Source organism: Dendrobates tinctorius, unplaced genomic scaffold (assembly GCF_039654945.1).
Source record: "Dendrobates tinctorius isolate UK_male_01 unplaced genomic scaffold, ASM3965494v1 ptg000035l, whole genome shotgun sequence".
NCBI lineage: Eukaryota > Metazoa > Chordata > Amphibia > Anura > Dendrobatidae > Dendrobates > Dendrobates tinctorius.
Genome location: NW_027361703.1, coordinates 43385005 through 43400809, shown reverse-complemented (window position 1 = coordinate 43400809; position 15805 = coordinate 43385005). Strand labels below are relative to the sequence as shown.

General features: G+C 51.5%; 1 protein-coding gene across 4 annotated transcripts in view; it reads right to left on the bottom strand.

Annotated features, from left to right (window-relative positions):
- Positions 1-15805, bottom strand: part of HDAC10 (histone deacetylase 10) — a 150369-nt gene that overhangs the window by 55703 nt on the left and 78861 nt on the right. For all 4 annotated transcript variants that reach the window (XM_073573436.1, XM_073573438.1, XM_073573439.1 and 1 more), the window contains exon 15: positions 7420-7492. In XM_073573436.1, coding sequence (XP_073429537.1) covers positions 7420-7492 — 73 coding nt within the window. The remainder of the gene's footprint in view (positions 1-7419; positions 7493-15805) is intronic.

The window sequence follows — 15805 nt, the reverse complement described above, 5'->3', positions numbered from 1 at the left end:
AAGCCGGTAGGCCCTTGCGAACGCCTTCTGGAAGAAGGAAAAGTGAATCAGACTTCCGGAAAGGAGCAGTCCTAGACACGTAAACACGCAATGCCCTGACAAGGTCAAGCGTATGCAGAGCCTTCTCTACCCTATGAACGGGAGCCGGGCAAAGAGACGGTAGTGATATTTCCTCATTGAGGTGGAAGCTGGACCCGACCTTCGGAAGGAAGGATGGTACTGTACGGAGAACCACCTTGTCCTGATGAAAAACCAGGAAGGGTTGTCTGCAGGAAAGAGCTGAAAGTTCAGACACCCTGCGTAGCGAGGTGATTGCCACCAGGAAAACCACTTTCTGCGATAGAAAGCGGAGTGAGACCACCCTAAGGGGTTCAAAAGGAGGTGACTGTAGTGCTGTCAAGACCAGGTTGAGGTCCCACGTCTCCAACGGACGTTTGTAGGGGGGAACCAATCGGGAAACCCCTTGGAGAAAAGTCTACACTTGCGGCTTGTTAGCAATACGCCTCTGAAAGAGCACTGAAAGCGCTGAGACCTGGCTCTTCAGCGAGCCCAGGGATAGCCCGGCGTCCAGGCCTGACTGAAGGAACCCGAGGGCCTTTGGAAGAGAATAGGGAAGTGGAATCTGCCCACGAGAGTCGCACCATGTGAAGAAAAACCTTCCAGGTACGATAGTAAATCCTGGCTGAAGTTGGCTTTCGAGCCCTGATCATGGTTTTAACAACGTCCGGTGAAAAACCTGCTTGGGTCAAAACCCAGGTCTCAATGGCCACTCCGTCAAATTGAGAGCCCCTGAGTTCTGGTGGAAGAACGGGCCTTGTGACAGGAGGTCGGGACGTGTGGGGAGACGCCAGGGAGCGTCTGCTGTGAGTTGCACGACGTCGGCGTACCATGTACGCCTGGGCCAGTCTGGAGCGATCAGAATGGTGGGAACACCCTCTTGTTTGATCTTCCTCAGGACTCTGGAGATCAGGGGGAGGGGTGGAAAAATGTACAGAAGCTGGAACTGGGTCCAGTCCTGAACCAGGGCATCTGCTCCGAGCGATCGCGAATCGCGCGTCCTGGCCATGAAATTGGGAACCTTGGCATTGAGATGGGATGCCATCAGATCCACGTCCGGGGTCCCCCAACGATGACAGATCTGACCGAAGACTTCGGGATGGAGAGACCATTCCCCCGAGTCCATTCCTTGTCGGCTGAGATAGTCGGCTTCCCAGTTGTCCACGCCCGGAATGTGGACCGCGGAGAGTACCGACCTTGCATCCTCCGCCCACTGTAGGATACGCTTTACTTCGGTCATCGCCTGGATGCTGCGGGTGCCGCCTTGATGGTTCACGTATGCCACTGCCGTGGCATTGTCCGACTGTACTCTGATATGAAAGTCTGCCAGCAAGTGATGGAAGGCTTGCAACGCCAGGAAGATGGCCCGAATTTCCAGGATGTTGATGGGCATGGTCGATTCCCTTGGTGACCACCTGCCTTGCGCTCTGTGATGTAGGTGCACCGCGCCCCAACCCATAAGGCTTGCGTCGGTGGTCAAAACCTTCCATTGACCGGAAAGGATTTTCCCCTTGCAAGCGAGGTTGGCTTGAGCCACCAGTGCAGGGACCTCCTGGTGTTTGCTGATAACCGGATCTCCCTGTCGAGGGAGAACGGATTCCTGTCCCAGGACTTGAGGATGGCCAGTTGAAGGGGTCTGAGGTGAAACTGGGCAAATGGTACCGCCTCCATTGCTGCTGCCATCCTGCCAAGTACTCTCATGGTATACCGGAGAGATCTGGGGGACTTGCGGAGGAGTGTGTGAACTCCCAGACGGAGAGCCAGTGCCTTGTCCCTGGGGAGGATCACCAGACCCTTAGAGGTGTCGAATAGCATCCCCAGGAAGGTCAGAGACTGACTCGGGGTAGTCGAGGACTTCTGTAAATTGACTAACCATCCCAGGCGCGTCAGAGTGTCGATCGTGATCGAGACGTTGACCTCGCAGTCCTTGAGGGTGGAGGCCTTGATGAGAAGGTCGTCCAGGTATGGAACGACTACTATGCCTCTGGAGTGCAGAACATCCATGGTAGCTGCCATGACCTTTGTAAATGTTCTGGGGGCCGTGGCCAGACCGAACGGGAGGGCCACAAACTGATAATGGTATTGGTTGATTGCGAATCTGAGAAACCTCTGATGGGAGGGAGCAATTGGTATATGCAGGTATGCGTCCTGTATGTCTATGGAGGCAAGATATTCTCCTTTTTCCATAGACGCAACGATTGACCGGAGGGATTCCATGCGGAAGTGACGAACTCGAACGTACTTGTTGAGTTGCTTGAGGTCTAGTATGGGTCGGACGCTGCCTCCCTTCTTGGGCACCACGAACAGGTTGGAGTAGAACCCTCGGAAGCGCTCTTCTGCTGGGACTGGCACTATGACTCCTGCTCGCAGGAGGGAAGAAACCGCTTGACGGAAGGCCTGAGCTTTGAGCGGGGATTTTGGAGGGACAGATGGAAAAAACCTGTGCGGTGGGCTGGTAGTAAACTCGATTTTGTATCCTGAGGACACTATTTCCTTGACCCACTTGTCTTCTGTAATAGGCAGCCAGACCTGCTGAAAGAGTAGCAGTCGTCCGCCAACAAGTGGGGTGTCTTCGAGAGGGCATGAGTCAGGATGAGGGAAAAGTCTGAGGTTTTCCTCCTTTAGGTTTTGCCTGGCTTGCCTTTGATTGCCAGTTCCTGTCCGGCCTCTGAGCCGCCGTGTGTTGTCCCTGCGGGGGGAACGATTACGGTTTTGTGCTGGGCGTGAGACGGACCAGCCCGAAGAATTCCGAAAGGATCGGAAACGAGATTGATTACGCCTTTTAAACGTGCGTTTTGGTCTTAGTTGAGGGAGGGAAGTACTTTTGCCCCCGGTAGCATTGGATATCATTGTATCCAGCTTTTCACCGAAAAGACGGCCACTGAAGTACGGGAGATTTGTTAGGGACTTTTTTGAGGCCGCATCCGCTTTCCATTCTCTTAGCCAGAGAATACGCCGGATTGTAATGGCGTTTGATGCTATTCCCGCTATTCCTCTTGCAGAGTCCAACGCTGCAAGGACCATGTAATCTGCCACCACTGCAATTTGCACCGCCTGGTCCGCCATTTGAGGATTTGAAGCTTGAAGGCCCTTTTGCAATAGAGCAGCCCAAGCCATGATGGCCTTGGCTGCCCAGACTAAAGCAAATGCGGGAGCCAAAGAGGCACCTGCCGCTTCAAAGATTGAACGAGCCATGCGTTCGACTTGTCTGTCTGCCGTGTCCTTGAGGGTTGATCTGTCCGGCAGCGAGAGAAGCGTTTGTGCTGCCAGCCCAGAGACTGGAGGGTCCACTTCAGGCGGATCTGTCCAATCCTTGGTGTCTTTCTGTGGAAAGGGGTATTTTGCTTCCAAATACTTGCGATTGGCGAATTTTTTCTCAGGCTGCGAAAAATGCTTAGAAAGGATTTTTTGGAATTCCGGGTGATTAGGGAAGACCTTCGATGGTTTCTGAACACTTTCAAAGGAAATGTTGTGTTCTGGTGCTTCCGGGGTTGGATCTGAAATGTCCAGCACCCGAAGGATGGAAGAGACGATATCCTCAACTATCGCAGTATTGCTAGGGGGACTAGGGAGCAAAGCGTTCTCTGTTTCGTTATCTGAATTGGAGTCACATATGCCCTCTGAGTCCTGCGCATCGCTAAGGAGCTCCCTAGCGGGCGAACTAGAGCGGAGGTTTCCCGTAGTCTGGGATCATTGTGGAGATCCGCATTGTCCTTCTCTATCAGGGGACGGCCTCGGTGACCTGAGGCCACTGTGTCTTTCCCTGGAGGGGGAAGACCTATTGCTATGTGAGGACACAGCTGAACGCGACCTGTGGGTCCGCTTACGCCTCGAACTGTCGGAAGCGCCCTGATCATGAGACCGGACGTCCCTTTGCTGGGTAACGTTCATAGCCGAGACACGACCCTGCAGAGCCTGCAGTAATGTGGAGGTCAGGTTATCTATAGACTGTGTCATAGACTGCGACATCTGAGTTGCCCATTCCAGCGCAGTAGCGGTCGCAGAAGCGTTGGTAGGGACTTCTTGGGGTTCTGCTCCGTTTTTTTGGGTACAGTCCCGGCAGTGCGGATACGTGCTGCCGCTGGGGAGAGTGGCCTTGCAGGCTGTGCAGACTGCATAAAAGCAGTCTTGCCTGGTTCTTTTCTTTGAGCCTGACATAGTACCTAGGCTGATTAATAGAGACCCTACAGGGGTATCTACGCAGAGGAAAAAGGAGTAGGAGAGCGCTATAGGTTATAGGAATTCACAGCTGAGTACCAAGGACCCAGCTGTGATCTTACCCCACCGGTGCTCCCCTTAGGTCCAGCGCTGATAAGCCCCATGTCCTGTGCCCCCCGGAGACTCTGTGCTGCCTTCCTCCAGGTGCAGCAAGATGGCCACCGGATTCTGAGGTGGAGAGGGAAGGGGGCGGAGAGCTGGAAAAGGGCGCGCTGGGCCATGTAAAAGCGCGCCCTTCCTGCCTCGATCCGCCCCTTCTATGACACTGCAGTGTCATTTTCGTCATCCGGGGGGGCGTGCCAGGGGCGGGGCGGGGAAAAGGCGGCGGCTTCGGCTAGGCCGAAGCCGCGGTCTAAATTAGAGGACTGATGCCCAGGAGGGCTCCAGAGCGGCGCGGTAGTCCGGGAGGGGGTCGGATTTGCACCGGACCCCCCCAGAATGGGCGACTGGCTAGCGGTGGGGGCAGCAGTGCTAGCGGTTCCTGTGTGGGGGGTCCCTGGAGCGCCATGGAGCCACTGCTGCTGCAGAGGCAGGGGCGCAGAAAGCCCTGTCTCTGCTGTGCCACATCTGCCTGCACCCTCCCCCGGCCCCTGGGCTGGGGTCCCTGGTGCAGAATGCTGTCTGTACTCCGACCCTACCTGCGGCGTCTCAACCTAATGCCCCCTGCGGGGGATTAGGGAGGGTGCGTCTGTCACCGTCAGGGGGTCTTCAGCCTTGCCTCAACCTCAACCCAGACCCTGAAGGGGGTTGGGGAAGGAGGGGGGGGGTCTCAACTTCGGACCAGTACCCGAGGGACTGGGGAAGGAGCGACATGGGGGACCGCCATCTCTACTTCAACTGGGCACCCCTAAAAAGGGGGCCAAGGAAGGAGCCATGCCGGGAGTCTCGCTGGAGACCCACTTTTCTTCATCTGTTCCGACGAAAGGAAAAAAAGAAAAAAAGGTGTGCCTCCTTGCGACACTAAGCAAAAACTGGAGAAGGCTGACGCCGTCCAGGGGTGTATACTGCAGAGGAGGAGCCAAAGTTAATCTTTTTCAGATTATGCATAGTGTCGCCTCCTAGTGGACAGCAGCATAACACCCACGGTTCTGTGTCCCCCAATAAGGCGACAGAGTAAGTATTGGCACTGTTCGAAAAATCATGTGATGCTTCTCTAATTTGTGTAATTAACAGCACCTGTAACTTACCTGTGGCACCTAACAGGTGTTGGCAATAACTAAATCACACTTGCAGCCAGTTGACATGGATTAAAGTTGACTCAACCTCTGCCCCTGTGTCCTTGTGTGTACCACATTGAGCATGGAGAACAGAAAGAAGACCAAATAACTGTCTGAGGACTTGAGAAACCAAATTGTGAGGAAGCATGAGCAATCTCAAGGCTACAAGTCCATCTCCAAAGACCTGAATGTTCCTGTGTCTACCGTGCGCAGTGTCATCAAGAAGTTTAAAGCCCATGGCACTGTGGCTAACCTCCCTAGATGTGGACAGAAAAGAAAAATTGACAAGAGATTTCAACGCAAGATTGTGCGGATGTTGGATAAAGAACCTCGACTAACATCCAAACAAGTTCAAGCTGCCCTGCAGTCCGAGGGTACAACAGTGTCAACCCGTACTATCCGTCGGCATCTGAATGAAAAGGGACTGTATGGAAGGAGACCCAGGAAGACCCCACTTCTTACCCCGAGACATAAAAAAGCCAGGCTGGAGTTTGCCAAAACTTACCTGAAAAAGCCTAAAACGTTTTGGAAGAATGGTCAGATGAGACAAAAGTAGAGCTTTTTGGGCAAAGGCATCAACATAGAGTTTACAGGAGAAAAAAAGAGGCATTCAAAGAAAAGAACACAGTCCCTACAGTCAAACATGGCGGAGGTTCCCTGATGTTTTGGGGTTGCTTTGCTGCCTCTGGCACTGGACTGCTTGACCGTGTGCATGGCATTATGAAGTCTGAAGACTACCAACAAATTTTGCAGCATAATGTAGGGCCCAGTGTGAGAAAGCTGGGTCTCCCTCAGAGGTCATGGGTCTTCCAGCAGGACAATGACCCAAAACACACTTCAAAAAGCACTAGAAAATGGTTTGAGAGAAAGCACTGGAGACTGGCCAGCAATGTGTCCAGACCTGAATCCCATAGAACACCTGTGGAGAGATCTAAAAATGGCAGTTTGGAGAAGGCACCCTTCAAATATCAGGGACCTGGAGCAGTTTGCCAAAGAAGAATGGTCTAAAATTCCAGCAGAGCATTGTAAGAAACTCATTGATAGTTACCGGAAGCGGTTGGTCGCAGTTATTTTGGCTAAAGGTTGTGAAACCAAGTATTAGGCTGAGGGTGCCAATACTTTTGTCTGGCCCATTTTTGGAGTTTTGTGTGAATTGATCAATGTTTTGCTTTTTGCTTCATTCTCTTTTGTGTTTTTTGGCCACAACTGTAAGTGTGTGTGTCACTGACATCTATATAATTATGTATTCTATGTATATCTATTGATTCTATTCTAACCTGTCAGTGTGATTTTACTATACGCGGCAGATGAATTGCCGGCTTTTCACAGGACACTGGTGCGTAAAAATCGGACAGCACTCGCATGCTGCGATTTTTTTTCTCAATCCCACTTCAGTGCAAACCGATTTTTCATTGGATTGCACTCGTCCGTTTTTCTCGCAAATGAGTATGAGCCCTTATACACACTATACACAAAAGAGTTAAGATTTGTAATTTCCCTATATTATTCCCCCTAGAGGATTGGAACTGGAGCTGGATTACAATGCACTACAATAATGTAGCATTACAGCCTATTGTAAAACTAACAATCTCTCATGAAATACAGTGCCAGTCTGGCCTTCACTAGAGTACAAGAAAGATATAACAAGGGCTGTCAGTAGGCCCCTGGCCCCATCAGATGATGCTGGGGGAGATAAGCAATCAGTGGACAGTACAATATAATACAATTTATACATCAAGTGCAGACATCTGCTGTACATGTAGGTAGGATGCTGACAAGAGGTTACAACAAAAACTATCAAGACAACCCAAGACCCTTTGCACACCATACAAGGCATTCCTTCTAATACTAATTAACATGTTATAACACTTTATTAGAACAAAGTTTCTTTAACTGCTGAACCCTATGATATTTACTAGAAACTCACCTTTCTGTTCACCAACTTTTCTACAGCGGATAACATTTTAGAGTTTAATACATTTTCATTCAATTCATCTTGACTGAAAGCACAGACAATAAAAATAAACAAATTAGAAAAAACATTAGTGGAATCATAGGAAGAAAATGTTAACAAAATAAAAAAGCAAAGAAAACGAAATACAGTACAGGACTGTCACCATGCAGACTCCCGTTCATGGGCATGAGGCTTGGGTGTCATTCAGATGTCTGTTTTTCTTGTAGGAGTTCTGTGTATTTCACGGAGAGAACACATACCGACTCATTAGAGCATATGAGGCTGATAATACGTCCATGATTTTTTTGTAGAACTGAGATTTCACAAAAATTCCGTGGAGACATGCATTTGTGACCCAAGTTACAGGTCATAATCACCCATACAAGTCTATTGGTCTATGACATTCATGGACAACAGACCATATTGTAGTGGGTTACAGAAGCTTTGCAATTTTTTTTTCACATACAAGAATATCACTGGTGGGGAAATGGACACACTGATTAAACACTGATGAATATCGGCTTTAGCACATTGATGAAAACTGGTCCATGTCTTTCACATACAAGAATAAGACAGACGTCTGAATGAAGCTTTAAAGTGAACCTTAGCTTAGCACTCATTCTATATGGGACTGAACTCTGCGCTCAGCAGACTCATAGAAATTACTTGAGCAATGGTTGACCATGAGCACTGCTGCTCCATTCTAAAGGGGGTAAAAGTGCTTAGTTGTGGCAATCAGGCAGGGTCGTAGCAGTTGGATCTATAAGTTCACAAACATACTGTCAATATGCGATTACTTCATTAAGAAAACAACTGCTTTGGTCTTAAACTACAAGTCTGCAGTCACTCTCATATTGTGCGAGCTGGTAGGATTTCCAGCGCCGGCACTGAGAATGGAGGTCATGTGACCGCAAGTATGTGATATGCATACTCTCAGCCACATTTAGACTCAATGGGCCTCGCTCTATGCAAGTGTATTGACCGAGGCCGGAAACAGTCTAGTCGGAATGTGGACGGGTGTATACATATCACATTCTTGCACTTACATAACCTGCGTTCCCATATCAGGCACTGGAGAATCCTCACAGTGTGCAGTGTGTGCAATGTGAGGATTCACAAGTCTATAGTCCCAAAGAGTAACTGCAGACTTGTAGTCTATGACAGGACAACACCTTTAGGTTCTCCCTACCTGACATGGTAACTGATATACTGTATTTTTCGGACTATAAGACGCACCGGACCATAAGACGCACCCCAAATTTTCAGAAGGAAAATAGGGAAAAAAATAATAATGTGTCAAATGGGGTCTGTCTTACAGTCCGAATTCAGCTTACCTAGGAAAGGGATCCGGAACATGTGGAGGAGTGATCACAGGGGTCATTCAGTGGTCCAGGCTGGTGCGGTGGCGGCAGCTCTGTGCTGGGACAGGTGGGCTGTGCTGGGGCAGGTTGGTTGTGCTGGGGCAGCTGTGCTGAGCTGTGCTGGGGCAGCTGGGCTGGGCTGTGCTGGGGCAGCTGGGCTAGGTGGGCTGGGCTGTGCTGGGGCAGGTGGGCTGTGCTGGGGCAGCTGGGCTGTGCTGGGGCAGCTGGGCTGTGCTGGGGCAGCTGGGCTTGGCTGGGGCAGCTGTGCTGGGCTGGGGCAGGTGGGCTGTGCTGGGCTGGGGCAGGTGGGCTCTGTGGTGTGGTGGTGGCGGCGGGCTGTGCTCCGGTGCAGGGGCGGCAGCTCCGATGCAGGAGCAGCGGCTCCGCTGGCATTTCATCGAAGCCCGGAGGCCCCCGCACATCCGTTGCTGGCTGCCGCCATGTTGCGGCGGCCTCCGGGAACATGGCCGCTGCTCTGGGGACGGCGCATGCTCAGGTTCATATCTCGTCCCGAAATCTCGGGAGACGAGATTCAAATCTCAGCAACGAGATCTCGTCCCGAGATCTGAACCTGAGCATGCGCAGTCTCCAGACCAGCGGCCATCTTCCCGGTGTCCATGTTCCCGGAGGCCACCGCAACATGGCGGCAGCCAGCAACGGATGTGCGGGGGCCTCCCGGCTTCGACGAAATGCGGGCGGAGCTCCCCACGGAGCACAGAGAGCCGCTACCCCTGCACCAGAGCACAGACCACTGCCACCACCGCACCAGCCACCAGCCATGGTCGCAAGTAAGTATATTGGGACCATAAGACACACCCCCCTCTTTCCCCCAAAATTTTGGGGGAAAAAAGTGTGTCTTATGGTCCGAAAAAAGGAGATTTTTGTGTACTCACCGTAAAATCTCTTTCTCTTAGCCTCTAATTGGGGGACACAAGACCTTGGGTGTTATGCTTTCTGTCCACTAGGAGGCGACACTATGCTTAATCTGAAAAAGATTTGGCTCTGGCTCCTCCTCCACAGTATACACCCCTGGGCGGCATCCGCCTTACCTCAGTTTTTGTACCCAAGCAGTAGGAGGAGATAACAAATCCAACATAACCAAGCCTATAAACAAAGGCTACTATGTACAGCTCAAGGAACAATATGAGTACCCAACATAATAACAGCCCACAAGGGCAACAGGGTGGGAGCTGTGTCCCCCAATTAGAGGCTAAGAGAAAGAGATTTTACGGTGAGTACACAAAAATCTCTTTTACTCTGTCGACTCATTGGGGGACACAAGACCTTGGGACGTCTCAAAGCAGTCCCTGGGTGGGAAGCAATGGACGAATATTGTGCTGACAGGTCCCTAGACTTGGGACACTGCCGCCTGCAGTACCCGTCTACCCAGACTCGCTTCCACTGAGGACTGAGTATGCACACTGTATTGTTTTGTAAACGTGTGTAAGCTAGTCCAAGTGGCCGCTTTACACACGTGTTGTGCTGAAGCCTGGCGTCGAATGGCCCAGGAGGCTCCTACCGCCCGTGTGGAATGTGCCGTGATACCGGCCGGAATAGGAGAATTGTTTAGGCAGTAGGCGTCATGGATGGTGGACCTGATCCACCTGGCAAGGGTAGCTTTTGAAGCCGGTAAACCCCTGCGAATGCCTTCTGGAATAAGGAAAAAAAGGAATCAGACTTCCGGAAGGGTGGAGTCCTAGACACACACATACGCAATGCCCTGGCAAGGTCCAGAGTATGCAGGGCCCTCTCCACTCTATGAACCGGAGCCGGGCAAAGGGTCGGTAATGAGATGCCCTCATTGAGGTGGAAATCAGACACAACCTTTGGAAGGAAGGATGGAACTGTACGGAGAACCACCTTGTCCTGGTGGAAGAATAGGAAAAGCTGTTTGCAGGAGAGCGCTGACAGCTCAGACACCCTGCGTAGCGAGGTGATTGCCACGAGGAAGACCACCTTTTGTGATAAAACTCGAAGTGGAACTTCCTTAAGAGGTTGAAAAGGAGGTGCCTGTAGAGCAGTTAGGATCAAATTAAGGTCCCACGTATCCAGTGGACGTCTGTAAGGAGGGACCAATCTGGAGACTCCCTGAAGAAACGTCCTGACTTGTGGTTTGTTAGCAATACGCTTCTGAAAGAGCACTGAAAGCGCTGACACCTGACCCTTAAGCGATCCTAAGGATAGGCCGGCGTCCAGACCTGATTGAAGGAAACCACGAACTTTCAGAAGAGAGAAAGGGAACGGAATTCGCCCGCGAGAGTCGCACCAAGTAAAGTACGTTTTCCAGGTACGATAATAAACCTTGGCGGAAGCTGGTTTCCGTGCCCTGATCATGGTTCTAATGACGTCTGGAGCAAACCCTGCCTGGGTTAAAACCCAGGTTTCAAGGACCACGCCGTCAAATTGAGAGTCCCTAAATTCTGGTGGTAGAACAGGCCGTGAGACAGGGGATCGGGACGGTCTGGAAGACGCCAAGGGGTGTCTGCTGTAAGTTGAAGGATGTCGGCGTACCATGTACGTCTGGGCCAGCCCGGCGCAATTAGGATGGTCGGAACTCCTTCCTGTTTGATCTTCCTCATGACTCTGGCCATCAGGGGAAGAGGTGGGAAAATGTACAGAAGCTGGAACTGAGTCCAGTCCTGAAGCAGGGCATCTGCCCTGAGCAACCTTGGACCGCGTGTCCTTGCCATGAAAATGAAGACCTTGGCATTGAGATGAGATGCGATTAGGTCCACGTCCGGAGTCCCCCAGCGATAACAGATCCGACGAAAGATTTTGGGATGGAGACCACTCCCCCGAGTCCATTTCCTGTCTGATGAGGTAGTCGGCTTCCCAGTTGTCCACACCCGGACTGTGGACCACTGAGAGTACTGATTTCTTGTGTTCTGCCCAGCGAAGGAGACGCGCCACTTCTCTCATTGCCTGGGCACTGCGAGTCCCACCTTGGTGGTTCACATATGCCACTGCCGTGGCATTGTCCGACTGCACTCTGATGTGAGAGGCCTTCAGCAGATGGCAAAAAACTTTTAGCGCCAGGAAGATAGCTCGTATCTCCAGAATGTTGATGGGCATGGTCGCTTCAATTGGAGACCACGTGCCCTGTGAAGTAGGTGCACTGCACCCCATCTTGTTAGACTCGCATCGGTGGTCAGGACTTTCCATCGACTGGGAAGAATTTTCCTTTGGCCAGTACGGGTGGTTTGAGCCACCAGTACAGTTATTTCCTGGTTGACTCCGTCAGTCGGAACTCCATTTCGAGGGAGAAAGGGTTCCTGTCCCAGGATCTGAGAATGGCTAGTTGAAGAGGTCTGAGGTGGAACTGGGCAAATGGTACCACCTCCATTGCTGCTGCCATCCTGCTAAGGAGTCTCCTGGCAAACCGAAGAGATCGGCAAGGTATGTGGATTAACATGCGAACTGCACAGCGGATAGCTTGTACCTTGTCCTTGGGAAGGTGTACCAGACCCCTGGAGGTATCGAATAGGATCCCTAGGAAGATCAGTGACTGACTCGGGAGTAGTTGACGACTTCTTAAAGTTGACTAGCCAGCCTAGACGAGTTAGTGTGTTGATCGTGATCGAGATGCTTTCTTCGCAGTCCTTGACAGTAGGTGCCTTGATGAGTAGATCATCCAGACATGGGACGACCACTATGCCTCTGGAGTGTAGGACATCCATGGTGGCTGCCATAACCTTGGTGAATGTTCTGGGAGCAGTGGCTAATCCGAAAGACAAAGTCACGAACTGGTACTGATTCTGCCCTATTGTGAACCTGAGAGATCTTTGATGAGCAGGCGCAATAGGGATGTGCAGGTATGACTCTTGTATGTCTATGGAGGCGAGATATTTTCCCTGTTCCATAGCCGCAATGATGGATCGAAGGGACTCCATGCGAAACTGCCGAACTCTTACAAACTTTTTGAGTTGCGTTAGGTCCAGGAATTGGCCGAACGCTGCCTCCCTTTTTGGGAACCACGAATAGGTTGTAGTAGAGTCCTCGGAATCTCTCGTTTTCGGGAACCCGTATTATGACTCCTGCTTGAAGGAGAGAGAGACACTATTTCCTTGACCCACCTGTCCTCTGTAATAGGCAGCCAGACTTGCTGAAAGATTAAAAGTCGACCGCCTACAGGTGGGGTGTCTTCCGTATTTCGTGAGTCATGACGAGGAGAAATTCTGGAATTTCCCTCCTTTGGGCTTTGCCTGGCCTGATGTTGACCGCCAATTCTTGTCCGTCCTCTGTGCTGTCCTTTGGTTGTCCCTGTGAGGGGGAACGGTTGTAATTCTGTGAAGGACGTGAAGCGGCCTAGCCTGAGGAGTTCCAAAAAGACCAGAACCTAGCCTGGTTACATCGCTTAAACGTACGTTTACGTTGCGGTTGGGGAAGAAAGGTACTCTTACCCCCCGTGGCATTGGAAATCATCTTGTCTAATTTTTTCCCCGAAAAAAATCTCCCACTGACGTACGGGAGATCCGTAAGAGGCTTGTTTGAAGACGCATCCGCTTCCCATTCTCACAGCCAGAGGATACGTCTGATTGTAATTACATTCGCTGCTATACCTGCTACGCCTCTTGCAGAATCAAAAGCTGCAAGGCGTATGTAATCTGCCACCACTGCTATCTGAACTAGTTGATCGAACATCTGAGGAGCAGACTTTTGGAGGTTCTCCTGCAATCTTTTGGCCCATTCCAGAATGGCCGTGGCTGCCCACGTTGAGGTGAACACGGGAGCCAGGGAGGCTCCTGCAGCCTCAAAAATTGAACGAGCCATGCGCTCAACCTGCCGATCTGCTGTATCCTTCAGGGTTGAGCTATCTGGCAGTGAGAGGAGAGACTGTGCTGCAAGCTTAGAGATAGGGGGATCGATTTCCGGTGGATCTGTCCACTTCTTGGTCTTTTTGAGAAAAAAAGAGTATCTAGCCCTTTTTTACGGTTTTATTTACGGTTGGCGAATTTTTTTTTTTTTTTGGCAGGCTGCGAAAAATGCTTATCAAGGATGTCCTGAAAGCTTGGGTGATCAGAAAAAAACTTTAGGGACTTCAGGGGCCCCTCAAAACAGATCTTATGTTTTGGGGGTTCTTGGGGAGCATCGGATAAAACCAGCACCCGATGAATAGAAGTGATAATGTCCTCAACTAGCGCTGTATTGCTAGGAGGACAAGGAGCCTGAGACTCCTATATTTCCTTTTCTGATTCGGAGTCACAGATGCCCTCTGAATCCTGCGCATCGCTGAGGCATTGCCTGGAGGGAGATCTGGACCGCCGCTTTTCCATGCCCGAAGATCTCTGTGGAGATCTGCTGCGCCCGTCTCTGGAACGAGACGGTCTAGGAGACCTAGAATTACGGTGTCTCTGCCTAGAGCGGGACGACCGTGAGCCATGGGAGGACGTAGCTGAATGTGACCTATGGGGCCGTTCACTACTAGCATTGCCAGGGGCTGCCTGTCCGCTTATAGCTGGGATATGACCCTGCATAGCCTGAAGCAATGTGGAAGTCAGCGTATCTATGGACTGTGACATAGATGTGGCCCATACCGGCATGTCAGTGGAGTTGAAACAGTGACAGGAGCCTCTTGGGGCACTGACCCAGCATTTTGGGAACAACTCTAGCAGTACGGGTGCATGTTGCTGCTGGGAAGATTGGCTTTGCAGGCTGAACAGACTGCGTAACGGCAGATAAACCTGTTTTTTTTGTTTTTTGTTTTTTTTTCTTTCTTTCTTTTCTTCTTCTTTCGGACCTGGAGACCGACATAGTGCACTGAGTGCCGGCAGGTTATTCTGACCAAAAACCTTACAGGGGTGGCTATGCAGAGGAGCGCTATAGGGAACCTATAGGGAGTCTGCGTCCACAGCAGGATAATATCCTGCTGTGCCTTACCCCACCGGTGTGCTCCTAGATCCGGCACCAGCAGAAAAACTTCGGTTCTGCGCCCCCTGAAGACTGTGCAGCGTTCTTGAGTAATATAGCAGCGCTGCTGTCTTCCCTGAGGTAAAGAGGTGGGAGGGAGGAGGGGCGGAGAGCAGAAAAAGGGCGCGCAGCCAGGCAAAACCGCGCCTTCCTGGCTCGATCCGGCCCCTGTATGACGCTGTGCAGCGTCATTATCATCATCCAGGGGGGCAGGCCGGGGGCGGTAACAAGGGCGGCGGCTTCGGCTTAGGCCGAAGCCGCGGACTAAAGAACAAAATCCTGCCCGGGAAGGGCTCCAGAGCAGCGCGGTAGTCCGGAGGGGGGCGGAAAACGAACCAAAACTCCCCCCCGGATGAGTGCCATATCGCCCGGACGCCCCTATATATGCAGCGCAGCCCTGTGAAGGGTCTTTTTGACCCCTTTAGAGGGCTGACGCTGCCGCAGGGACAGGAATCCCTGCATACTGTGGCCCAAATATGACAGCCCCCGGCCCCATAGCAGACCACAGCAGTGCTGGGGCTACAATAAAGTTAGCGCTGCGAACGCAGCTCCTACCTGTGGCGTCTCAACCTAACATCCCTAGAGGGGGTTAGGGAGGGCGCTTCACCGCCATCAGGAGGAATTCTTCCTCACCTCAGCCTCAACCCAAAAAGCCCAGGGCCTGGGGAAGGAGGGGGGTTCTCGACCTCGAACCATGCACCCGAAGGGCTGGGGAGGGAGCGACATGGGGAAGAGCCATCTCTACCTCAACCGGGTACCGCTAAAAAGAGGACCGAGGAGGGAGCCATGTCGGGAGTCTCAGAGAGACCCTCTTTTCTTCATCTGTGTCAAGAAGAATCTTCTTATGGTGTGCCTCCTTGCGACACTAAGCAAAAACTGAGGTAAGGCGGATGCCGCCCAGGGGTGTATACTGTGGAGGAGGAGCCAGAGCCAAATCTTTTTCAGATTAAGCATAGTGTCGCCTCCTAGTGGACAGAAAGCATAACACCCAAGGTCTTGTGTCCCCCAATGAGGCGACAGAGTAATACGATAATTGATAGACACAACTCTCTTCAAACCACAGTGGTTTGTTTACCCTTTAGTAGTTGTTT